General features: G+C 44.5%; 1 protein-coding gene across 1 annotated transcript in view; it reads right to left on the bottom strand.

The window, feature by feature from the left end:
* Positions 1-1,499: 1,499 nt before the first annotated feature.
* LOC105477777 (5-hydroxymethylcytosine binding, ES cell specific) overlaps positions 1,500-25,443 on the bottom strand; it is a 29,485-nt gene continuing 5,541 nt past the window's right edge. The window contains exons 3-7 of the mRNA XM_011734550.3: positions 19,568-19,711; positions 18,082-18,207; positions 9,836-10,017; positions 5,778-5,970; positions 1,500-3,039 (exon numbers count right to left, since the gene is read on the bottom strand). Coding sequence (XP_011732852.1) covers positions 2,803-3,039; positions 5,778-5,970; positions 9,836-10,017; positions 18,082-18,207; positions 19,568-19,711 — 882 coding nt within the window. The 3' untranslated portion in view covers positions 1,500-2,802. The remainder of the gene's footprint in view (positions 3,040-5,777; positions 5,971-9,835; positions 10,018-18,081; positions 18,208-19,567; positions 19,712-25,443) is intronic.

Genomic DNA, 25,443 nt, shown 5'->3' on the forward strand with positions numbered 1-25,443 from the left:
CTTCAGCCTGGGTGACAGAGCAAGACCCTGTTTCCGGGCGGGGGGGTGGGGGTGGGAAAAAAAAGTCTGTGTGTACTGAGGACCCTCTCAGGTGGAGAGTCCTCAGAGGAGCCTGAGCCAAAGCTCCTATCCCCAGGTAATGAGGTTCAACCCTTCCTATCACTTGTTCCTCACTCTGGTTGAGAAGAAAGAGGCCCAGGTAAGAATGGGGAGTTTCTACAGGCCCAGGAATCTAGGAGTCTGAGGTCTCACTTATTGCCTCTGGTTCCCCCCACAACACCCACCCTCTGGGCTCTTCTTGGCAACAAGCAAAATCTCATCCAACTTCCCCAAGCTGATACACTCCTCCCAAGTCAGGAGTCCTGTGGACTTGTCCTTAACTTATCTATGTCAAGCCATATTTGCTTGCCTGGGTCTGCTTCCACCTCTATACAAAGCAGGGTTCAGCTTTAGGTATATAAGCCTTGCATGAGACAATGGATTAACATGGACTGCAGACAGGACTGAGGGGCAGGCACCTGTATCCATCAGGACCAGAAATCCCAGGGACCCTCTGCCTCCTCTAAGGCTACAGTGCGGGAAGCATACCCTTAAGGCTTAGAGCCAAGCCTGGTCACTGCTAGAGGGTGAAAGGGAGGGAGATGGGAAGGACTGCTATCTGGGAGCCAAGCAGAGGGGCCAGATGGCCACATCCTAGGCCTGCCCCCACCTGCTCCAGAGAATGGTAGAGGGCCTGGCTCTACCTGGCCACACCCAGACAGGCAGGTAGGAACTACCCTGTTTGGTCCCTGAGATTTGACTAAGAACGGAAGACAGGGGAAGATGCTCCATTGCTCTAGTAAGCAGGATTCAATGTTGGCAAGGTGGGAAAATGAAGATTTTTATGCCCCTGAAATACATGAAAATTTGGAGAGCAATTTGGCAATACCTAGTAAAGCCGATGACTTAAAAGAAGTTGCAGAATGCCCTTCAGTTTATGTAAACCTGAAACTCATAAAATGATACTGCATGCTCTCAGATGTAAGGACTTGCTTTTTTTTTTTTTTTCCTCAGATGGAGTCCTGCTCAGCTGCCCAGGCTGGAGTGCAGTGGCATGATCTCGGCTCACTACAACCACCATCTCCCGGGTTCAAGCGATTCTCCTGTCTCAGTCTCCCAGGTAGCTGGGATTACAGGCACCCACCGTCATGCTCGGCTAATTTTTGTATTTTAGTAGAGACAGGGTTTCACCATGTTGGCCAGGCTGGTCTTGAACTCCTGGCCTCAGGTGATCCACCTACCTTGGCCTCCCAAAGTGCTAGGATTACAGGAGTGAGCCACCTCGCCCGGCCAGGATTTGTTTCTAACATCACATTTATATGAAAGTATAAAAACCTGAATGAAAAGGAAACGAGCCCCTGCAGGCATTATATTCTTTCATGTTAAAATGGAAATACCTCACCAAACTAATTTGCAACCATGAGAAACAGTGGGGAGATGGTAATGAAAAACAAAGGGAATTTCATTTTTGTCATTTATTAAACTGGAAGCAAATACGACAAAACAGTCATACTAGTAAGTCATCTAAATTTTTTAAATCTCTTAATAAAACAACCAAATCCCACGCAAATCAGTTCACAAGGGAGGCCCCGTCTTCACAGTGCGGGGTGACTGAGTGTGTAACTACGGGCCAACCCCCACCTCTCAACCGGAAGGGAGGGCACTCAAAAGAGGAATTTAGAGAAAAGGCGAGGAGGGCGGGCCTCGGGGAAGGGTCGGGGCGAGAGCCCCACCTGGTCCCCCACCCTTCCAGCGGAAAAGCCTGTGGCGTGGCGCTGCTGTCTCCCATTAACAGTTACGGGGCCGAGGCTTCCCGCTGATTGGTGGAAATTCCGATCGTCTGATCCCTGATTTGCATACAGGCTGGGGCCTGCACCACCACCGCACTAGTAGTAATCGGTCCGGTCGCCCGCAGCCAAGGCTGCGCGAGGAGCGTTCTGGGCTCGGCGCCGCCCAGTCCTCCTGGTCATTTCGAAAGCTGTTGGGGCAGCTTTTGTGAATGCCTCCCTTCTAGATGCTTAAAAGAGGAGTGGCCCGACACGGCTAGAAACTGGTCCTTTCCTTCCCACCTGTGGTAAGGACAGGTTCTGCTGTGTCAAGCACTCAACTCAGGCTGGTTTGAAGCTAAAGGATTCAGACAACTTGCAAGTATCAAGACTGAAATAAAAAGAAACATAACAAGGAGCCCACCACCAAGACTTGTAGTTATTTCCTCAGAAAGCCCCCATGCCCCGTTTGTGACAAAACCCATTCCTGAGGACTGATTCTAGAAGAAAAACAAGTAAGATCCAGAACTTTCCCCACCAGCATCATTTTCCAAAATGTAGGCAGAAGTTTACCAAACAATTTATTCAGGAAAAAAATACATTTTAAAAACTTATTCTAAAAAACTGAAAGAGCCCAGTAGCTGAGCAGAAAATAGCTTACTACAAGGAGTACCAGATCAGGGCAGAGACTTCCCAACTGGGTAAAGCATGCTTTGAGGGAAGACTCCACCAGCCCTGCCAGGAAAAGGGCAGCAGGCACAGTGCCCCTATGGGGCCCACATGGCTGGTGACAGCAACAGGACACCTCTTCCAAAGCTGTCCACCAGCCCCACTAGGGGCTCCTACTCGTGGCCAAAAAGGCTACTTCCCCATGAGCCCACAACTGTCAACACAGTGCCACCTCCTCCCAAAGCAAACACACACACATACAATGTAAGAACCTATTATCAGAACAGCAGTGAGGCAGACCCTGGCCTTGGTCTCTGAAAGTCCTGTGTCACTGGCTGTAAGGACGCTTGGCCACAGGTTCCTCTTCCTTCTCTCGCTTCAGCCATTGCTCTAGGAGTCCTGCAGTGCCTCTCTTGGTGGGGAGTGAACTCTTCTGCAGGAACTGACTGGACCACTGGGGAACATCTGACTCTTCCTTTTGAGGTGTTTTTGAGTCTTCTTTTTTGGGTGACTTTGTGGCCAGCCACTGCAACATCCTCTGGCTACTGCCACTTGCCTTGAGCTCCTAGGAGAAAGAGGAAAAAGCTCAAACCATTCAGCTCAAGCTTTTGGGAAAAAGCCAAGTCCCAGGGAAGAAAAAGGGGAAGAGGCATTAGGTACTTACCCAGGCTTGGAAAATGTTACTAAGGGCCAGCTGGGGCCCACCAGTAAAGAGTGGAAAGAGAGGAGTGTGCCTAAGGGGCAGGAAAGCAGCTCTTAGAGAAGGTTTCACAGAGGATTGTGTGGGACCAGCCAGAGAAGAGAACTGAAAGGCATTCCAAATGTGCAGAGAATGAAGCATTCTCAGGGAAAAGAATGTAATTCGGCCGGGCGCGGTGGCTCAAGCCTGTAATCCCAGCACTTTGGGAGGCCGAGGCGGGCGGATCACAAGGTCAGGAGATCGAGACCACAGTGAAATCCCGTCTCTACTAAAAATACAAAAAATTAGCCGGGCGCCTGTAGTCCTAGCTACTCAGGAGGCTGAGGCAGGAGAATGGCGTGAACCCAGGAGGCGGAGCTTGCAGTGAGCCGAGATCGCGCCACTGCACTCCAGCCTGGGCAACAGCGTGAGACTCCGTCTCAAAAAAAAAAAAAAAAAAAAGAATGTAATTCAGCATGACCGGGGGGAGTGTTGGAAAATGAGACTGGAGAGATACAGAAGAATTTCTAACAGCCACTGTGATATGGCTACATTGTTTCCTCTTTGTGCAGACAATCTGTACAACCTCTGCTTGACTGTCACTACTCCCTATTGGCTTGCTTTACATCACACCCCAACCCTGAACTGAAAGGTTCTGAATTGGCACAATGCCACCTCTCCAGAATGTGACATCTTTTGGAGTAAACACCATGGCAGGGTTAGGTGCAGTGGTGCATGCCTGTAATCCCAGCACTTTCAGAGGCTGAGGTGGGAAAATCAAGCCCAGGAGTTTGAGAACAGCCTAGGAAACATAGGAAGACCCCATCTCTATAAAAAATTTAAAAAATGAGTCAGGCATGGTGGTGTACGCTTGTAGGCTGAGCTACCTGGGAGGCTGAGGTGGGAGGATCGTTTTAGCCCAGGAGTTCAAGGCTACAGTGAACTATGATCATGCCACTGCAGTCTAGCCTGGGCAACAGAGCGTGACCCTGTCTCTAAAAAGGAAAAAGAAAAAAAACAGATCATGGCAGAAATGGGCAGTGTCTAGTCCAAAATGAATACAGGTTGAGCATCCTAACCCTGAAAATCCAAGATCCAAAATGCTTCAAAATCCTAAACTTTTTGAGTGCTTACATGACTTTGAAGGGAAATGCTTGTTGGTACATTTCAGATTTGGGATATTCAGCTAGGAAGTATATAATGCAAATATTCCAAAATTTGAAAAAATTCAAAATCTAAAACACTTCTGTTCCCAAGCATTTTGGATAGGGATATTCAACCTGTATATAGAATTAGTTTTAGAGTTATCTAATTTTTAAAAAGTGCCACAGTTGCAGGAGTTTATCAGAATCATGACAAAAGAAAAAAAGATGACACTGACTGTGGGTACGGAAAAAACTTTAAGAAAAATAGAGAGGGGACAGCTAGCTATTCTAACAATCATCCTTAACACGGCATTCTAAAATGTCTATTCTTGGAACATTCCAAGTATGTCCTACTTTAAGTCCCTCCATGCCACCTAAAAACAATCGCTACTCCTAAACCCTTACCCACAAATGTCAGCGGGGACCAGCTTTTTGCTCTGAAACTTCTCTCCCCACTGCAGGCCTTCTGCTTGTTTGCCTTCCCTCCCTAAAATACACCCTCTGGATCCTTGCTGATTCTAAGAAGTTAAGGTTCACGGTAGGAATGCTCTCAAATCCTCCTGAAGGAGACTAAGGACTGGAGCTCCTCCAACCTGTAGTTCAGAAAGCAAAGATACAGAAAAGAGACACCAAAAATCACAGCTGGTTGGGGATGGAGACACAATATGGTCAAGGGCTCCTTTGTCTTTCTCACAATCACTGTCTAGATTAGAAGTCCTCAAACTTGGTTTATCAGACTCATTTCATCAAAGAAGCTTTTTTTTTTGTTTTCCTTTTTGTGGAGAACGGGGTCTCACTATATTGCCCAGGCAGGTCTGGAACTCCTGGGGTAAAGCTACCCTCCTACCTCTGCCTTCTAAGTGCTGGGATTACAGGCATGAGCCACTGCACCCAGCTGAAGCTTTTTTTTTTTGAAACGGAGTCTCACTCTGTCACCAAGCTGGAGTGCAGTGGCCCGATCTCAGCTCACTGCAACCTCCACTTCCCGGGTTCAAGTGATTCTCCTGCCTCAGCCTCCCAAGTAGCTGCGATTACAGGCGTGGGCCACCATGCCCAGTTAATTTTTATATTTTTAGTAGAGACTGGGTTTCACCATGTTGGCCAGAATGGTCTCGATCTCGACCTCATGATCCGCCCGCCTCAGCCTCCCAAAGTGCTGGGATTACAGGTGTGAGCCACTGTGCCCGGCCTGAAGCTTCTTAATTATACAAAAGCCCAAGCCTAGCTCTAAATGTTGATTCAGGATGTCTGGATAGGGTCTAGCATTTACATTTTGAAACAGTTCTTCTCCTGGGAACTCTGAGTCATAGCCAGGTTTGAGAATCGCTGCTCTATACTACCTTGCCGTGTACAAGGGGCATGAGAGCTTTTGATGGTCCAAATTAAAGGGCTGATCATAAAAGGCCACATCCTAAAAGAAAGGCACACTGACAGAAGACAGAAAGCTCAAAAAGGACTGTACCAGTCACAGGCCCCTACCTTTTTGACCACCAAGTCGACAGGAGCCAGACACTCAGGAGTATTGTTTCGCGAGTTGTTCACCACAGAAGAGACTGCATGGAAGGTGATGTTCTCTGTCGAGTGGATTAATTTCAGAGCTTCCTGAGTTGAGACTTCACCAAAGTCAAGCCATTTAGAAACTGCCTCCTCTCCATCTAATATGGCAGGCATCCTGGCCAGGGAAGTCAAGACAATGGTTGGGAGAGGTAGCGTGAGAATAAGGAGAGAAGGGAGAGAGACTTGAGTCAGCTGATAGCTCAGATATCACAAGGGGAGCCTGCCCTCCCTCTGCGCTTCACATGCTGATTGCTGCCATGTGTTCCCTGAGCACAGGGTGACAGGGCACCAGATTCAACACCTGGACAGCCACATTATAAAGTTTCATGGCAAAGACAGTGATGAGTACTATGACTGGTCTAGGGTACTCCAGTGTCCACTCTAGCAAATTGGTAAACTTTCTATGACACTCCAGCCTAGAATGCAGGGAAAATAGTTCTTGAAAACTTGTCTATCAAAAGTAATCTCAAGCCTCACCACCTCTCAAAGACTTACACTAAGAAAATTGTGAACAAAAGGAAATGATGTGTCAGAAAAGCAGAGAAGGTATGAAACATGACTCCTGGGTACCCAGAGGACGTAAGGAAAATATACTAGGTTTAGCTTCCAGTTTTATGTCCCAGTCAATGCAAAGTGTGGCACACACTTTATTGGGTGGTACAGTTGATTCATATACAGACAAATGTTCATTTGTCTCCTAAACATATATATAACATATAAAATAATGTTAAACACTGTAACATAAAACAATGGTACATTTTAAAATGAATGGTGATTTAGATTAAATGAAATGTAATTTTTAAAGGTTAATTACTACAAGAGAACTATATCACATGAAAGCATATTTTCACAGATATAACCTACGACAAGGCTAAAGCAGGTAATCCTGACAGATGTCACACTGCATTCTTTTCAGGAGAACTCCAAAAAATCACTTCAGGGAGTACTCAGCTCTGGCAGAAATTATAAAGGTAGAATACACGTATAGTCAGTTCTGCCAATGCTTATGTTTAAAATGCAAATCTGTTCCAGTGCCACTGATATATTAGAGAGTAATTGGAGCACAATGCAAATTTTGTGTTTGCTTATGCAGTTTCATCTGTGAGAAACACAAGGTGAATACAGAAAACTGCACCCAGCTGAACTGAGCCTTGTAGAAATACACAAAGTGCATACATCTCAAACACTGACTGCTACTTTGGCTCACTACAAACTATTTCACAAAATTGTGTTTTGCTCTTCTTTTGCCTTTCTGAACTTTTCTATATATATAAAAAGACACACATTTAACATCTCAAACATGTCTAAGCTTCCTGGCTCAAAACATGGTAGGCAGTGCATGTGAATGGAAACATTTTAAATATTGAAGAGAAGCTTGAAATAGTAAAGAATCCTGGAATAAAAATCAGAACGTGATTATTTCCCGAGCAAAGGATATCAAGGAGTCCACATCAGTGATAATGCTACAAAAAAATAAATCAAAATGACCATGGTTGGAACAACTTCAAGAAGTACTCTGGGCCAGGCGCAGTGGCTCAAGCCTGTAATCCCAGCACTTTGGGAGGCCGAGATGGGTGGATCACGAGGTCAGGAGATCGAGACCATCCTGGCTAACACGGTGAAACCCCGTCTCTACTAAAAAATACAAAAAAAACTAGCCAGCCGAGGTGGCGGGCGCCTGTCGTCCCAGCTACTTGGGAGGCTGAGGCAGGAGAATGGCCTGGACCCGGGAGGCGGAGCTTGCAGGGAGCTGAGATCCGGCCACTGCACTCCAGCCTGGGCTACAGAGCGAGAGACTCCGTCTCAAAAAAAAAAAAAAAAAAAAAGAAGAAAAAAAAAAAAAAAGAGAAAGTAGTACTCTGGCCGGGCGCGGTGGCTCACGCCTGTAATCCCAGCATTTTGGAAGGCCGAGGCAGGCAGATCACAAGGTCAGGAGATCGAGACCATCCTGGCTAACACAGTGAAACCCCATCTCTACTAAAAATACAAAAAGTTAGCCGGGCGTGGCGGCGTGCGCCTATAGTCCCAGCTACTCAGGAGGCTGAGACAGGAGAACGGTGTGAACCTGGGAGGCGGAGCTTGCAGTGACCCGATATCGCACCACTGCACTGCAGCCTGGGCGATGGAGCAAGACTCTGTCTCAAAAAAAAAAAAAAAAAAAAAAAAAAAAAAAAAAAAAAAAAAAATTACTCTGAAGTCAACACTAAAACTAACCAGGCCTAAAAGAGTAGAAGCAATGGAGAGATTCTTTAGCATATGGTCTGAGTGCCAAAAAACAAAAAATTGGAACCTTTCTCACAAAGAGAAAGCATTTGGCTGGGCGCCGTGGCTCACGCCTATAATCCCAGCACTTTGGAAGGCCGAGGCGGGCGGATCACCTGAGGTCGGGAGTTCGAGACCAGCCTGACCAACATGGAGAAACCCCGTCTCTACTAAAAAAAAAAAATACAAAATTAGCCGGGCATGGTGGCACATGCCTATAATCCCAGCTACTCGGGAGGTTGAGGAAGGAGAATCACTTGAACCTGGGAGGCGGAGGTTGCAGTGAGCTGAGATTGCACCATTGTGCTCTAGCCTGGGGCACAAGAGCAGAACTCTGTCTCAAGGAAAAAAAAAAAAGAGAGAGAAAGCACTTATTTATATATAAACAAGCATCTATATTTGACCTCTGCTCAGTGACTGAAAAAATAAATATAAAAATAAGCACCTAATTAGCCAGGCATGGTGGTGCATGCCTGTAATCCCAGTTTCTCAGGAGGCTGAGGCAGGAGAATCATTGCCTGAACTCGGGAGGTGGAGGTCGCACGAGCAGAGATCACACTATTGCATTCCAGCCTGGGCGACAAAAGTGAGACTCCATCTCAAAAAAAAAAAAAGCACCTATAAGGTTTATACAAAAAATATATAAATAAGACCTATATATAAATAAAACCTTAAATACCACAAGTGGCTCCTTTTAGTGCTAGTGGTGGTTAGTTCACTGGTTTCGAACATGGCGACAATTTTCAAAGCTTTCTGCTATTGGGAGAAGCCACAAGTACAGATGAAAATGCCGCTAAAGAATTTCTAGCAGTGATACAGAAGTTAATTGGAGAAGGCTATACATTGAATCAAATATTCAATTTTGATTAAACAGTATCTATTACAAATGCATGCCTCAAAGGAAATACGTTCAAAGGAGAAAAAATGTGCCCCAGGATATAAGACTGCAAAAGATAAAAAATTTTACATAACCTTCCTTCCACAACTTCACAGTAACTCATGAGATGCATTTCTTCCAACACCCACTTCCACAAGCAAACTTCAGGTCTTGTCAAGGTAAAGTGCCATATTTATTGTAGTATGTATTTATGTATGTATTTACTTATTTTTTGAGATGGAATCTCATTCTGTCGCCCAGGCTGGGGTCCAGTGGAACGAGCTCAGCTCACTGCAAGCTCCACCTCCTAGGTTCATGCCATTCTCTCACCTCAGTCTCCCAAGTAGCTGGGGCCACAGGCACCCGCCACCACGCCCAGCTAATTTAGTTTTTGTATTTTTAGTAGAGACAGGGTTTCACTGTGTTAGCCAGGATGGTCTCAATCTCCTGACCTCGTGACCCACCCACCTCAGCCTCCCAAAGTGCTGGGATTACAGGCGTGAGCCACTGTGCCCTGCCTGTAGTATTTATTTATTTCTTAACCACTTAACATGAATAAAGCAGTGTTACTGTTTTATTAGGTTTCCATTATTTTTAATGTGTCACTGACAACATTTTAAGTGTTGTCTCAACCCCATTTTCTCCTTAAGTTATGTGGTTTTTATTCTATCCTTTTACATAGTACAGTGATTTTTAGGAATGTATGTCATGTTAAAGTCAAACTGATTGTAACTTTACCTGGCAAAACGACTTGGTTTCCTACTCTCTAAAGCTACCTAAAAGCAGAGGACAAACTCTCCTTTGGATCCTTTTGGATCCAGGGGTAAGAAGTATGACTTGCCTGTGGTGGATGTCACTCAAGCCTTTGCAAGAATCCACTGTGATGATGGTATAGGAATACAGGACATCTCCTCCCTCTGGGGGCTCCCAGCAGTCAAAGATCCCAGCCATTGTCAGCAGCCTCCAGTTGTCCCAGACTTTCTCCCAGTTCTCAGGACTATCTGCAGCACCAGTGCTACCTGACTGGAAGCAAAATATATGGGCAGATTAGATGCACTCAGCAGACTTCTTCTACATGCAGGTTGGGTACTACTTCAGACTCAAGAGCATGGAAATCATTTTAAAAGTAATTCAGCCCATGTCTTACTAACCCCTCTGTCACCAAAGCAAAGAAGGTTGGTGGCAAATGCCAACTGAAGCTATAGATTCATGGCTCTTTAATACTTTCAGAATTTAACACCTTCACTGGACATTTAGGCCTTCTGTGAACTGACCCACCATTCTAGCTATCACTCATATTGTTAATTTGAACCCAAACCAGCTGTTGATAAATGAAGCTCTCATGAAATTTCATGCTCCTGTGTCTTGCTGAAGCAATCTTCCTCTGCCCAAAATGTCCTTCCCACCCTTTCTTAATTGAATTGAATTTCATGCCAATTCCTACTTGCCGTTCAAAACTCAATTCAAGGCCTAAAATGTAGAAAGCTGGAAAGAACATCACTTCTATTCTAACAATAAGAAAAAAGCTGGATAATATGCAAAATCATAACTTTTCTTAAATTCATCAGAGAGGTGAGGTCGATCAATTTCCCTGAAATTTAAGAAAAGACAGGGTCCTCCAAGGGGCAATGGGACATAAGTACTGGCTTATTGGCAGCAACAGGAGGAAGACACAAGCCTTCATACAAGCAGGTAAGAATTCAGATAATGTTATTATCACATTTCTACAAGCAGCGTATGGGCTGGTAGGATAGTACAGAATCCCCGGGAGCTGCAATCCTCAGAGGAGTCTGCACCAGCTCACAGGCTCTTCTTCTTGGACGTTGCCAGTGCTCGAAAAAGACTGGGGACAGGGCAGGAGCCTGGAGGAAGCCATCCTCACTGTTGCATACTTTAAAGTCAAGCTCCCTTGCCTCACCTAATCACTTTTCCGGAACTAAGGAGCAAAAGTCTTAAGCTGCCAGGGAAAGGGTAATAATCCCTTTCACGTCTAGGATACAGGTAAAGACCCACAGAGGCGGCCGGGCGCGGTGGCTCAAGCCTGTAATCCCAGCACTTTGGGAGGCCGAGACGGGCGGATCACAAGGTCAGGAGATCGAGACCAGCCTGGCTAATACGGTGAAACCCCGTCTCTACTAAAAAATACAAAAAAAACTAGCCGGGTGAGGTGGCGGGCGTCTGTAGTCCCAGCTACTCAGGAGGCTGGGGCAGGAGAATGGCGTAGACCCGGGAGGCGGAGCTTGCAGTGAGCTGAGATGCGGCCACTGCACTCCAGCCTGGGCGACAGAGCGACACTCCATCTCAAAAAAAAAAAAAAAAACCCACAGAGGCTGGGGAAGGAGAGAAAGAAAAAGCCCCCTACGCCCTGGGGAAGACTAAGTCACAGAGCCAGGTCTGCCTAAGACAGACTGAACGGAGAGCTGCCTCCACCTCTGTTTAGATGACAAACATTAAGTGACAAGCAGAAGCAGTCTACTTCTGGAAGAGGGAAAAGGGCACAAGAAAGACCCTGTCTAAGGCACAGGATCACAGGAAAATCCAACAACTGAAGAGAGCAGGGCTGCTGAGAAACCCTCTGGAAAGTCAATCCTTACCCTAAACAATGGGTAACACCAGAGCCCTTGAAAGCCTGTGATCAAACAAAGGCACTGTACAAAGCCCAAACCCAGTTCAATTCCTGACAAGACTGACTTAACCTCATATATTAATGGCCTAAAAGAAGAATTTCCAGACATATTATTAATCTCAGTCTCTGTCCTACATATCATCTCTGGCAACAATAAAAAATTACAAGACACACAAAAAAAGCTAAAGCAATCAACCACCAAGAGACATACAAACTAATAGAACCAGATTCAAGAGGTTACATTTCCCAGATGCTAAAATTATCAGAGAACTTGAAGTAAAATTAATGTCAAAGACTCTTGTGGAAAAGGTGGACAACATACATGAACAGATAAGGAATTTTAGCAGAGAGATAGAAACTATAAGAAAGACTCAGTGAACTTAAAGATAGGTCAATAATGGCCAGGCGCAGTGGCTCATGCCTGTAATCCCAGCACTCTGGGAGGTCAGGCATTCAAGACCCGCCTGGCCAACATGATGAAACCCCGTCTCTACTAAAAATACAAAAAAAAAAAAAAAAAAATTAGCCAGGCATGGTGGTGCGTGCCTGTAATCCCAGCTACTTGGGAGGCTGAGGCAGAATTTATGAACCTGGGAAGCAGGGGTTGCAGTGAGCCAAGATTGCACCACTGTACTCCAGCTTGGGTGATAGAGCGAGACTTCATCTCAAAAAAAAAAAAAAGTCAATGAAAATTAGCCAAACTGAAACAGAGAAAAAAAGAAAAATGGAGAGAATATCCAAGAACGATGGGACAATAAAATCATCTAACATGTGTCATTAGAATCCCAGAAAGAGAAAATCAGGCAGAAGAAATATTTGAAGAAGAAAAAGCCAATAAATTTCCATAAATTATGAAAGATATCAAACTGCAGATCCAAGCAGCAAAGAGAATAGGCCAAAACACGTACACACAATGTATTCAAACAGCTGCCCTAAGAGAAAATCTTAAAGGCAGGGGTGGAGGGGAAGGCGGTGAGAGAAGCACACATTTATGCATTACATACAAAAGAAAAAAGACAGTTATACACTAGACTTCTCAAAAGAAACTATGAGAGCCAGAGACAATGAAGTGTATTTTTTTGCAGGACTGAAAGAAAACGAAACACCACTAACCCAGAATCTTATACACAGTGAAAAATACCTCTCAAAAACAAAGACAGTGGTTGCCAAAGGTTAAAGACAGGGAGGTATGGAAAGTGACTACTAATGGGTATGGTTTTATTTGGGGTTGATAACAGTATTGTGGAATTAGTGATGATGGCTGCAAAACATTTTGTGGGTTTTTTTTTTTTTTTTTTTGACAGGGTCTTGCTCTGTCACCCAGGGTGGAGTGTAGTGGTGTGATCTCTGCTCACTGCAACTTCGACCTCCTAAGCGCATGTGATATTCCCACCTCAGTCTCCCAAGTAGCTGGGACCACAGGCATGAGCCACCATGCATGGCTAATTTTACAGGTGTGATCCACCATGCCTGGCCAAGGTTTTGAATATACTAAAAACCGCTGTACATTTTAAAAGGGTGAATTTTATTATATGTGAATTATATCTCAATAAAAAGCATCATGATGACTTTTTAAAAATAGATACTTTTTCAGACAAAAAAAAAAAATCAGAATTCATTACCAGCAGACCCACACCACAAGAAAACTTAAAGTCCTTCAGGCAGAAGGACTGTAATACCAGAGAGAAAACTGCATCTATACAAATAAGTGAAGATCCATGAAAATGGCTAAAATGAAGGTACATGTACAAAGACTTTTATTTTTTACCACTCTAAAACATAACTGACCATCTACAGCAAAATAATAGCAATGTATTGTAAGTTTATAGCATATGTAAAAATAAAATGCATAACAGTAGCCCAAAAGACAGGAGGAACTGGGAGAATACTGTTGTAAGGTCTTTTCAATGGTAGTGTAGTGTATCAAGACAGAATATTATTAACTTAAAATGTATACTGTAAGCTGTAAGGCAACTACTAAAAACATTTTTAATAGGTAAAAATAGGCCGGGCGCGGTGGCTCAAGCCTGTAATCCCAGCACTTTGGGAGGCCGAGACGGGCGGATCACAAGGTCAGGAAATCGAGACCAACCTGGCTAACATGGTGAAACCCCAACTCTATGGCTCACGCCTGTAATCCCAGCACTTTGGGAGGCTGAGGCGGGCGGATCACAAGGTCAGGAGATCGAGACCACAGTGAAACCCCGTCTCTACTAAAAATACAAAAAATTAGCCGGGCACGGTGGCGGGTGCCTGTAGTCCCAGCTACTCAGGAGGCTGAGGCAGGAGAATGGCGTGAACCCGAGAAGCAGAGCTTGCAGTGAGCCGAGATCGCGCCACTGCACTCCAGCCTGGGCGACAGAGCAAGACTCCGTCTCAAAAAAAAAAAAAAAAAAAAAAAAAAAGAAACCCCAACTCTACTAAAAAATAAAAAAAAACTAGCTGGGCGAGGTGGCGGGCGCCTGTAGTCCCAGATACTCGGGAGGCTGAGGCAGGAGAATGGCGTAAACCCGGGAGGCGGAGCTTGCAGTGAGCTGAGATCCGGTCACTGCACTCCAGCCTGGGCTACAGAGCGAGACTCCGTCTCAAAAAAAAAAAAAAAAAAAAAAAAGAGGTAAAAATAATAAGCCAATATTGGAGACAAAATGCAATTATAAAAGATTATTCCAAAAACAGAAAGATCAGGAGAAAAGGAACAAAGAGTTGATGGAACAAATAGAAAACTAGCAAAACAATGGATTTTAACCCAATCACATCAATAATTACACATTAAATTAAATGTTCTAAACACAAATTAAAAGAATGATTGTCAGACTGAATCAAAAAGGAAAACCCAACTATCTGTAGTGTAAAAATTAAGTTCACGGCCAGGCACAGTGGCTCATGCCTGTAATCCCAGCACTTGGTGGGTGCTGAGGCAGGTGGATCACCTGAGGTCAGGAGTTAGAGAACAGCCTGGTTAACATGGTGAAACCCTGCCTCTACTAAAAATACAAAAATTAGCCGGGCAAGGTGGTGCGCACCTGTAATCCCAGCTATTCGGGAGGCCGAGGCAGAATCACTTGAACCCAGGAGGTGGAGGTTGCAGTGAGCTGAGACCACACCATTGCACTCCATCCTGGGCAACAAGAGTGAAACTCTGTCTCAAAAAAAAAAAAAAAAAAAAAAGAATTAATGTATATTAAGCTAATATACATTAAGTTCCTAGACAGAGTAACTGACTTGTAGTAAGTGCTTAATATTTGCTATTATAATTTTTTTTTTTTTTTTTTTTTTTTAGACGGAGTCTCGCTCTGTCGCCCAGGCTGGAGTGCAGTGGCGCAATCTCGGCTCACTGCAAGCTCCGCCTCCCGGGTTCACGCCATTCTCCTGCCTCAGCCTCCCGAGTAGCTGGGACTACAGGCGCCCGCCCCTGCGCCCGGCTAATTTTTTCTATTTTTAGTAGAGACGGGGTTTCACCATGGTCTCGATCTCCTGACCTTGTGATCCGCCCACCTCGGCCTCCCAAAGTGCTGGGATTACAGGCGTGAGCCACCACGCCCGGCCTTTTTTTTTTTTTTTTTTTTGAGACGGAGTCTCGCTCTGTCGCCCAGGCTGGAGTGCAGTGGCCGGATCTCAGCTCACTGCAAGCTCCGCCTCCCGGGTTTACGCCATTCTCCTGCCTCAGCCTCCGGAGTAGCTGGGACTACAGGCGCCCGCCACCGCGCCCGGCTAAGTTTTTTTTTGTATTTTTTAGTAGAGACGGGGTTTCACCGTGTCAGCCAGGATGGTCTCGATCTCCTGACCTCGTGATCCGCCCGTCTCGGCCTCCCAAAGTGCTGGGATTACAGGCTTGAGCCACCGCGCCCGGCCGGGATTTTCTTTTTTAATTTACATTTCAATAGGTTTCTGGGGAACAGGTGGTATCTGGTTATATGAATAAATTCTTCAGTGGTGACTTCTGAGATTTTGGTGTACCCATCACTGATAGGGGATTTTCTGAGGGTGAAGCAAACTCTCTTGACTACTGAAACTGTGCCCCAGGAGTTAAAAACAAACAAACAAACAACAACAACAAAAAAACACCAATGACTAAATTCTTGGGCTTATAGGATAGCACATGAGAAAAGAAACAACTTGCTGAAACAGTCCAACTCCCTCCGCCTGTAAGATAACAAAACTCGCTGAATTGGTTGGAACCAATGTAACTGACTAGAGTATATGCAAAACAAGCTTGCTTATATCACAGCCTGAATTTCCACCACGTTTCATACTAACTCCCCCTGAATTTGCACGAGACCTATATGGAGGCAGGAAGAGATAACTGCACATACCTGAAGACTTTCCAGGCCTCCCTTTTCCTTCCACCAATCACCTACTAATCCTAGAATCCATTCCCTAAACCTTTTTTAAATAAAAGTACTGCCTTAAAGCCAGCAAGGGAGACAGAGAGGAGCTGGACACCTATCTTCTTGTTAGTCGACTTGCAATAAAAAACTTTTCTGGCGGGGCGCGGTGGCTCAAGCCTGTAATCCCAGCACTTTGGGAGGCCGAGACGGGTGGATCACAAGGTCAGGAGATCAAGACCATCCTGGCGAACACGGTGAAACCCCGTCTCTACTAAAAAGTACAAAAAAACTAGCTGGGCGAGGTGGCGGGCGCCTGTAGTCCCAGCTACGCGGGAGGCTGAGGCAGGAGAATGGCGTAAACCCGGGAGGCGGAGCTTGCAGTGAGCTGAGATCCAGCCACTGCACACCAGCCTGGGCAACAGAGTGAGACTCCGTCTCAAAACAAAAAAAACAAAAACAAAACAAAACAAAAAAACTTTTCTCTGTTACCCAGGCTGGAGTGCAGTGGTGCAATCTCGGCTCACTGCAACCTCCACCTGCTACCCCAGGCTCAAGCTATCATCTCACCTCAGCCTGCCAAGCAGCTGGGACCAGCTACTCAGTGTCATGGTATTGGCTTCTAGCACATTGGGTAGCAAGTCCCTTTTACTCGGTAACACTATTTCCAGTCCTCAAAATGAGATGACAGGTGAACAAACAATTCCCAATTTTAACAAGCAAACTGCTAAGAACTCAGGTGTTTCAGCAGTGTCAGACTAAATAATCTAATTAAAAATAAAACATGAGGTTGGCATGTCTGATTTGTTTGCAATCTCCTGATAATGTTTTAACATGAATAGCTCAAATTATATCTTACAATGAAAGAGTTTTTGTTTTGTTTTTGAGATGGTGTCTCACTCTGTCACTCAGGCTGGAGTACAGTGGCACGATCTTGGCTCACTGCAACCTCCACCTCCTGGGCTCAAGTCATCTTCCCACCTCAGCCTCCCAAGTAGCTGAGACCATGCCCAGCTAAGTTTTTGTATTTTTGGTAGAGATGGGTTTTAGCCATGTTGCCCAGATTGATCTTGAACTCCTGAGCTCAAGCAATCCACCTGCTTTGGCCTCCTAAAGTGCTGGGATTACAGGCATGAGCCACCTGCCTGGCCTGAACCACTGCGCCCAGCTACAGTGAAAGTTTTATGAGGGAAACGTAGAGTTATGATATGACCTAGCAATTCCACTCCTAGGCATCTATCCAAGAGAGATGAAAACATGTATCCATGCAAAAACTTGTAAATGAATGTTCATAGCAGCATTATTCATAATAACCAAAAAGTAGAAATAATCCAAGTGTCTATCAACTGATGAATGAATTAACAAAATGTGGTATATCTTTACAAAAAGGAATGAAGTGCTGATCCATGCCAAACATGGATGAATCTTGAAAACATTATGCTAAATCAAAGAAGCCAGTCACAAAAGACCACACAGTCTATGATTCCATTTTTATGTAATGTCCAAAATAGGCAAATCCATAGACATGGAAAGTAGATTGGTGTTTGACAGGGGCTGGGCATAGTGGAGAATGAAGAGTGATTGCTAATGGATATGGAGTTTCCTTCTAGAGACAAAAATATTCTAAAAATAGAGGTAATAATTGCATACTTTGAATATACTAAAACATTCCTGAATTGCACATTTTAAAAAGGTGAATTTTATGGTAAATTATCTCTCAATGAGCTCATTTCATTTCACTTTATTTTGACAGACTCTTTCTCTGTCACCCAGTGCAGTGGTGTGACCATAGCTCATTGCAGCCTCTATCTCATGGGTTCAAGCGATCCTCCCACCTCAGCCTTCCAAGTAGCTGGGACTACAGGTGCACGCCACCATGTCCAGCTAGTTTTGTATTGTTTGTAGAAACGGGGTTTCGCCATGTTGACCAGGCTGGTCTCAAACTCCTGGGCTCAAGCAATCTTCCCATCTTGGGCTCCCAAAGTGCTGGCATCACAGGCATGAGTCACCGCACTGGGCTAAAGCTGTTATTTTAAAACAAATAAATAAAACTACGAGGGAAAAAAAAAATGTCCTTTGATTAATTTGTTTCCCTGTGCCTTTCCAAATATATATTGTGAATGCTGATAATGATACCTTCTCTGTCTTGATTTGAGGAAAATAGATGAAGTATGGCTGCCTCTGGTTTGTTCCTTGACATCGCTGCCACTCATAGAATCCATCTGCTAAAACGACACAGCGTCTTCCCTTTCCCAGAGGCACCTGAGGGAAAATGTGAGCAAGATATGGTCTTAGTAATACAATAATGTTTCATAGACTGCCATTACTTGGCGAACTTGAGTTAAAATCTGAGGTTTGGGCCAGGCGCGGTGGCTCACGGCTGTAATCCCAACACTTTGGGAGGCCGAGATGGGAGGATCACTTGAGGTCAGGAGTTTGAGACCAGTCTGGCCAACAAGGTGAAACCCCATTTCTATTAAAAATATAAAAATTAGCTGGGCATGGTGGTGCACACCTGTAGTCCCAGCTACTTGGGAGGCTGAAGCACGAGAATCACTTGAACTTGGGAGGCAGAGGTAGCAGTGAGCCAAGATCGTGCCACTGCACTCCAGCCTGGGTGAAAGAATGAGACTCCATCTCAAAATAAATAAAAAAAACAAACAAATAAATACATAAAATCTGAGGTCTGCCAATGTATGACCTTAAAACAGTTATTTAATTTCTCTGTACCTCTCTTATGTATAAAGAAAGTTATAACTCACACAGATGTTGAAAAGATTAAATAATGTACATAAAAGCAATCACCTCTTTTCTAACAAATAGGTACTTGTGATAGCTAGTCTTCAAAGGTGCCTTCCCAATGAAGCATGCTTCCCAGTATTCACGTTTCATAGACACCTCCCACACTGAATTTGGGCTGGCTCTGTGTAACCCATTGAATGCAACAGAAGTAGGCCAGGATGCTAGCTCACACCTATAATCCCAGCACTTTGGGAGGCCCAGACAGGAGAATCACTTGAGCCCAGGAGTTTGAGACCAGCCTAGGCAACATAGCCAGACTTTGTTTCTATTAAAAATAATAATAATAATAACAATAATAAAAGAATACAGCATAAGTAATGCCGTATGACTGCCAAGATTAAGTGATGCTTTCAGACAAAGCCTTGTATCTTCTGTCCTGCTCTGTTGGATCATGAGCTCTGGGATAAATGAGTCACCATGACAGAAACCTGGCTACCCTGACACCCTCGAGTTAGGCATGTGGAAAGCCTTCTAGTTGTTCTAGTCATCCCAGCTGAAGTGTCAGATGTGGGTGAAGATGTCATCTTGGACAAGCAGCCTCAGCTGCCATCTAATTGCAACATGAGAACTTCCAAGTGAAAACTGCCCAGATGAGCCCACTCAACCCAGAGAATATAGAGATAATGTTTATCATTTTGTTTCACACTACTCTCTGGTGTGGTTTGTTATGTAGTAACAAAATAGCATTCCACATTAACAACGGGGAACATTCTTTTTTATGTTATTTATTTTTGGTTGTCCTCTGTAGGCTAGGATGGAAACACCCTTTGGAGCCTTATTTCTCAGGTATACAGGGCACTAATAGCTACCAGCCACCTACCTTAAATGACCGTTTCTCCATTATGGTATCACTACGACAGTTGGTAGTACTGAACTGCAGCTTGGAAGGATCACTTTCTTTGAACCAAGAAGGCACCAAGCCCCAGCGCATGGGAGCAATGATACGCTCAGATGAGTCTGCATCCTGCCACGGAAAGAAGATCTAGTGAGGAGATCATAATGAAATTCTAATTTAACATACGTATTTATTACATTATTTAGTAGTATTGAAATATAAAGAATTCAAGATTATGGCCGGGCGCGGTGGCTCAAGCCTGTCATCCCAGCACTTTGGGAGGCCGAGACGGGCGGATCACGAGGTCAGGAGATCGAGACCATCCTGGCTAACACGGTGAAACCCCGTCTCTACTACAAAATACAAAAAAAAACCTAGCCGGGTGAGGTGGCGGACGCCTGTAGTCCCAGCTACTCGGGAGGCTGAGGCAGGAGAATGGCGTGAACCCGGCAGGTGGAGCTTGCAGTGAGCTGAGATCCGGCTACTGCACTCCAGCCTGGGCTACAGAGCAAGACTCCGTCTCAAAAAAAAAAAAAAAAAAAAAAAGAATTCAAGATTATTTTTAAAAAGGGAATCTACTTGAAAACAATTTTTTTACTGTTTTTGAGATAAGGTCTGGCTCTGTCATCCAGGCTAGAGTGCAGTGACGCAATCTTGGCTCAATGCAACCTCTACCTTCTGGGCTCAAGTCATCCTCCCACCTCAGCCTCCCAAGTAGGTGGGACTACAGACACATGCCACCATACCCAGCTAATTTTTGTATTGTTTATAGAGATGGGGTTTTGCTATGTTGCCCAGGCTGGTCTTGAACTCCTGGGCTCAAGTGATTTGCCAAGTAGCTGGGACTACAGACACATGCTACCATACCCAGCTAATTTTTGTATTGTTTATAGAGAGGGGGTTTCACTATGTTGCCCAGGCTGGTCTTGAACTCCTGGGCTCAAGTGATTTGCCCACCTTGGCCTCCCAAAGTGTTGGAATTACAGCTGTGAGCCACCACAACCAACCAAAAACAATTTAACGATTTATCATGATGTAGGTAACTTGAGTTTTTTAGCATTCATATTTACTGGAACGTAAGACATTCTGCTTGAATAAGGCAGAGGGATGCAAAGAGGTTTAGTTTCTTTAAACTTTTTTGTTTTTTAGAGACAGGTTTCACTTTGTTGCCCAGCCTGGAGTGCAGTGGCATAATCACAGCTCACTGCAACGTTGAACTCCTGGGCTCAGGTGATCCTCCTGCTTCAGCCTCCCGAGTAGCTGGGACTACAGGTGCACACCACCATGCTCAGCTATTTTGTAGAGATGAGGTCTTACTTTGTTCCTCAGGCAGGTCTCGAATTTTTTTTTTTTTTTTTTTTTTGAGATGGAGTCTTTGTTGCCCAGGCTGGAGTGCAGTGGCATGATCTCGGCTCACTGCAACCTCTGCCTCCTGGGTTCAAGCAATTCTCCTGCCTCAGCCTCCCGAGTAGCTGGGACTACAGGCTACCACCACCACGCCTGGCTAATTTTTGCATTTTTACTAAAGACAGGGTTTCACCATACTGGCCAGGCTGGTATTAAGCTCCTGACCTTGTGATCCAACCACCTCAGCCTCCCAAAGTGCTGTGATTACAGGCATGAGTCACTGTGCCTGGTATGGTCTCGAACTCTTAGGCTCAAGCGATTTTCCTGCCTCGGTCTCTCAAAGCACTGGAGGATGCTATTTTTAGGAAAACCTATATACAAGGTTGGCCCTTGATTAACATCTCAGAACTAGATTTTGAGAGTGTTCTCACCTTTCCCCAACTCATAAGGGTGGTTTATTCTGCCTAGTCTATGTAAACAATAAAGTTTATGCCAAACACCTGTTTTCCTTCTGGGAGTCTGAAATTTTGGTACCTGCTAGGCAGAGTGCCTACATGATCAGCCTCCAGTAAAAACCTTGGACCCTGAGTCTCTAATGGGTTTCTCTGGGCATAAACATTGTACATACCAACCTGGGCAACATGGCAAACTCCTGTTCCTACCAAAAAAAAAAAAAAAAAATTATCCGGGTGTGGTGGCGTGCATCTGTAGTTCTAGCTACTTAGAAGGCAGAGGTAGGAGGACCACTGAGCCTGGGAAGTTGAGGCTGCTAGTGAGCTGTGATTGAGCCACTGCACTCCAGGACCTGGACCATACAGCAAGACCTTCTCTCAAAAAAAAAACCAAAAAACAAAACAAAACAAAAAAAACACTGTACATACGTTACTACATTTTTCGTTGCTGGAGAAAATGACATGCTTGGAGTATCCTCCCACAGGAAGGAGAACATAAGGAAACCTGTGCATGACTTTTTCCAGATTTCTACTAGTGTCTTTTCCCTTGGCTGATTCTATTCTGTGTCCTTTTACTAATAAACCTTATACACAATATGCCTTATATGCTTAGTCCTTCTAATGAATCTCTAAATATGGGGGCAGTCTTGGGGACTCCCAACGCATGGTTGTCAAATTTTTTTAAAGTAATGGGCCCCTTGATAATTCGATGAAATCTACAGATTAAGAAGCACATACACATTATTCTTCATGGCACAGTACACTCTGGGTTGGGAGAGACCAGTGAGCAGAGAGTGCATTTTGGGGTGTTACTACAATGGTTCAGGGGTCTGGTGATGGCAGTAAGAAAAACAGTGACATCCAAAAGATTAAAAAAAAGAAAGAAAGAAATTGTAGTACAAATGGATTTGGATGAAAAAAAAGCAGGATGATTAAGTTTTCGAGCCCAGAAGAGTGAAATAATGATGGTACTACTGAACAGAGAAGAAAAAATGCTGATGAAAGGTTTTATGAAGATCATGTGTTAAATTTCTGATACTAGTGAGAAGTCTGTGGCAGTTTTCAAAAAATGGTTGTAAAATCTGACACTCCTCCCATTGAGAGTTGGAAATCTATGTTCATTCCCTGAATCTGGACGGGCTTGTAACCAACAGAATGTGGCACAAGTGATACTATATGATTTATCTCATAGTTATGAAAGCTGGGATTAAGGTGCCAGCAGATTTGGTGTCTGGTGAGGGCCCACTTTCTGCTTCACAGATGGTGCCTTCTCACTATGTCATCACACGGAGGAAGGCGTGAGCTAGCTCTCTGGGGTGTCTTGTATAAGGGCACTAATCCCAATCATGAAGGCTCTGATTCCCAAAGGCCCTACCTCCTAATACCATCATCTTGGGGGTTAGGATTTCAACATACACATTTTTCAAGGACACAAACATTCAAACCATAGCAGCTGTGGTCTAATAAGACTTTATACAAACAGGCAGTAGGCCAGGTTTGGTCTGAGGACCATAGATTGCCAATCTCTGGTATAGAGGAAAGAGCAAGGTCTTTGTAAGGAGATCTTGGTTCAAAAATCCTTACTCTGAGCCAGGCATGGTGGCTCACGCCTGTAATCCCAGCACTTTGGGAGGCTGAGGTGGGCGGATTACCTGAAGTCAGGAGTTTGAGACCAGCCTGGCCAATGTGGCGAAACCCCATCTTTCCTAAAAACACAAAAAGTAGCTGGGCGTGGTGGCGTGTGCCTGTAATCCCAGTTACTCAGGAGTCTGAGGCATGAGAATCACTTGAGCTCGGGAGGTGCAGGTTGCATTGAGCTGAGATTGTGCCACTGCACTCTATGACTCTGTGATGCAGAAAACAAACAAACAAACAAACAAACAACCTTTCTCTGCTACTTATGAGGTTGGACTAGTCTCAATTTCTTGGGCCCTCAACTTTCCTTATCCAAAAAATAGAACAAACAATAATTACCTTGTAGGATAATTTTCAAGAATGAAAGATAATATAGTTAAAATGGGTGGCATGGAGTAGGCACTCAATTGTAGTATAATATTTTTCTGAGGTAAGGATTAAAAACAAATCATAAAATTGTCTATAAAGAAATGACTATTAATGCCATGAAGATAAAGTTTCTTAGAAAGTATATAATGCACAGGATTTAACCAGGGGGTACAAAAATTTTTGTTAAAAGAAGAAATTAGGGTAAAGGCAGAGTTCCAAGTAAAAGTACCTACTAAGATAAAAGTAGAATGAAGAAAGTCAGAAGAGGATGGAATCTGAAGAAAGGAATCATAGGTAGTGGCAGTCTCAGGAGAAGGGCTTCCTTTTGTTTAAAAGCTAATCCCTCCACAGTGCTCCTGATAAAATCCAGTCCTGCTTCTTCCAGAATCCTGCCTGCTGTATCCATTAATTCTTTTTTTCTTTTTTTGAGATGGAGTCTCACTCTGTTGCCCAGGCTGGAGTGCAGCGGCACGATCTCGGCTCAATGCAACCTCTGCCTCCCAGGTTCAAGCAATTCTCTTGCCTCCACCTCCGAAGTAGCTGGGATTACAGACATGTGCCACCACGCCTGGCTAATTTTATATTTTTAGTAGAGACAGGGTTTCACCATGTTGGTCAAGCTGGTCTCGAACTCCTGACCTCAAGTGATCTGCCTGTCTCGGCCTCCCAAAATGCTGGGATTACAGGCGTGAGCCACTGCACCGGTCAACTGTCTTTTCATATATATACACACAAACAGTTGATTCTCATTATTTGCAGTAGTTAGATTTCATAAAGTTGCTTTGAGTATTGAACTGCTGCTCTTAGGGAAATGCAAGGTTATGTTTCTAACAGCCTCTGGTGACAACACTTTCATCAACTGATCAATGTATGACCTTGTTTTATGTGTGTTTCTGTTTAAAGACATCTAATTTAATCTTACTCTTGATTCGTTTACACCAAATTTAAGACCAAGAGCACTATAACTCATGCCTGACTAAAGTTTATCCAATACATTTTCTCTGTAAGACGTATCACAGCCTTCTTTAGCTTGGGAATACCAGCCAGCACTTTAGCACTATGCTTGGGGTCATTTTAAACAGTGAAATTACACATGGCACTAAACTGGCTGCAAAGAAGACACTTGTTTATAACATAAGAGATGAAACAAGAAGGCAGAGCTTTGCCTCAATCAACCTCAGCTGGAAACATCAAGCTACTCAAATTTATCACCTCTCTGTATGTGCACCAATGATTGCAAAAGCAAAGTGAGTATGAATTTAGGGGTTACAAATAAATTTTAGTGAGTAGGTGAATTTGGAAATATGGAATCTAAGAATAATGAGGACCATTTGTGTGTGTTTGTGAGAAAGAAGAGTATCCTCTTTCTCTTCCAGAATCAAATTTGCCTTCTGGCCAGTGGCAGCAGCTCAAGCCTATAATCCTGGCACTCTGGGAGGCCAAGGTGGGAGGATCCCTTGAGCTCAAGAGTTGTTTTTTCTTTATTGAGACGGAGTTTCGCTCTTGTTGTCCAGGCTGGAGTGCAATGGAGCGATCTTGGCTCACTGCAACCTCCGCCTCCCAGGTTCAAGCGATTCTCCTGCCTCAGCCTCCCAAGCAGCTGGGATTACAGGCATGCACCACCACGCCCGGCTAATTTTGTATTTTTAGTAGAGACCAGGTTTCTCCATGTTGGTAAGGCTGGTCTTGAACTCCCGACTGCAAGCAATCCACCCGCCTCAGCCTCCCAGAGTCTTGAGACCAACTTGAGTAACATAGTGAGAACTTCCCCCTCAAACTGCCAAAAGGCAAAGCCTGTGATCCCAGCTGTTGGGGAGGTTGAGGCAGCAGGATTGCTTAAGCCCAGGTGGTCAAGGTTGCAGTGAGCCATGATTTATCGGGAGAACCGGCTCCCGATGTTTAACGTGGGTTCTTTTCTATTTCCTAAGTGTTTCAGCTGGGTTGAGAAATAAAGGGAAAGAGCACAAGAGAGAGAAATTTAAAGCTGGGTGTCCGGGGGAGACATCACATGTCAGCAGGATCCGTGATGTTTCCCGAGCCGTAAAACCAGCAAGTTTT

The sequence above is a fragment of the Macaca nemestrina genome, chromosome 2 (assembly GCF_043159975.1).
Source record: "Macaca nemestrina isolate mMacNem1 chromosome 2, mMacNem.hap1, whole genome shotgun sequence".
Lineage (NCBI taxonomy): Eukaryota > Metazoa > Chordata > Mammalia > Primates > Cercopithecidae > Macaca > Macaca nemestrina.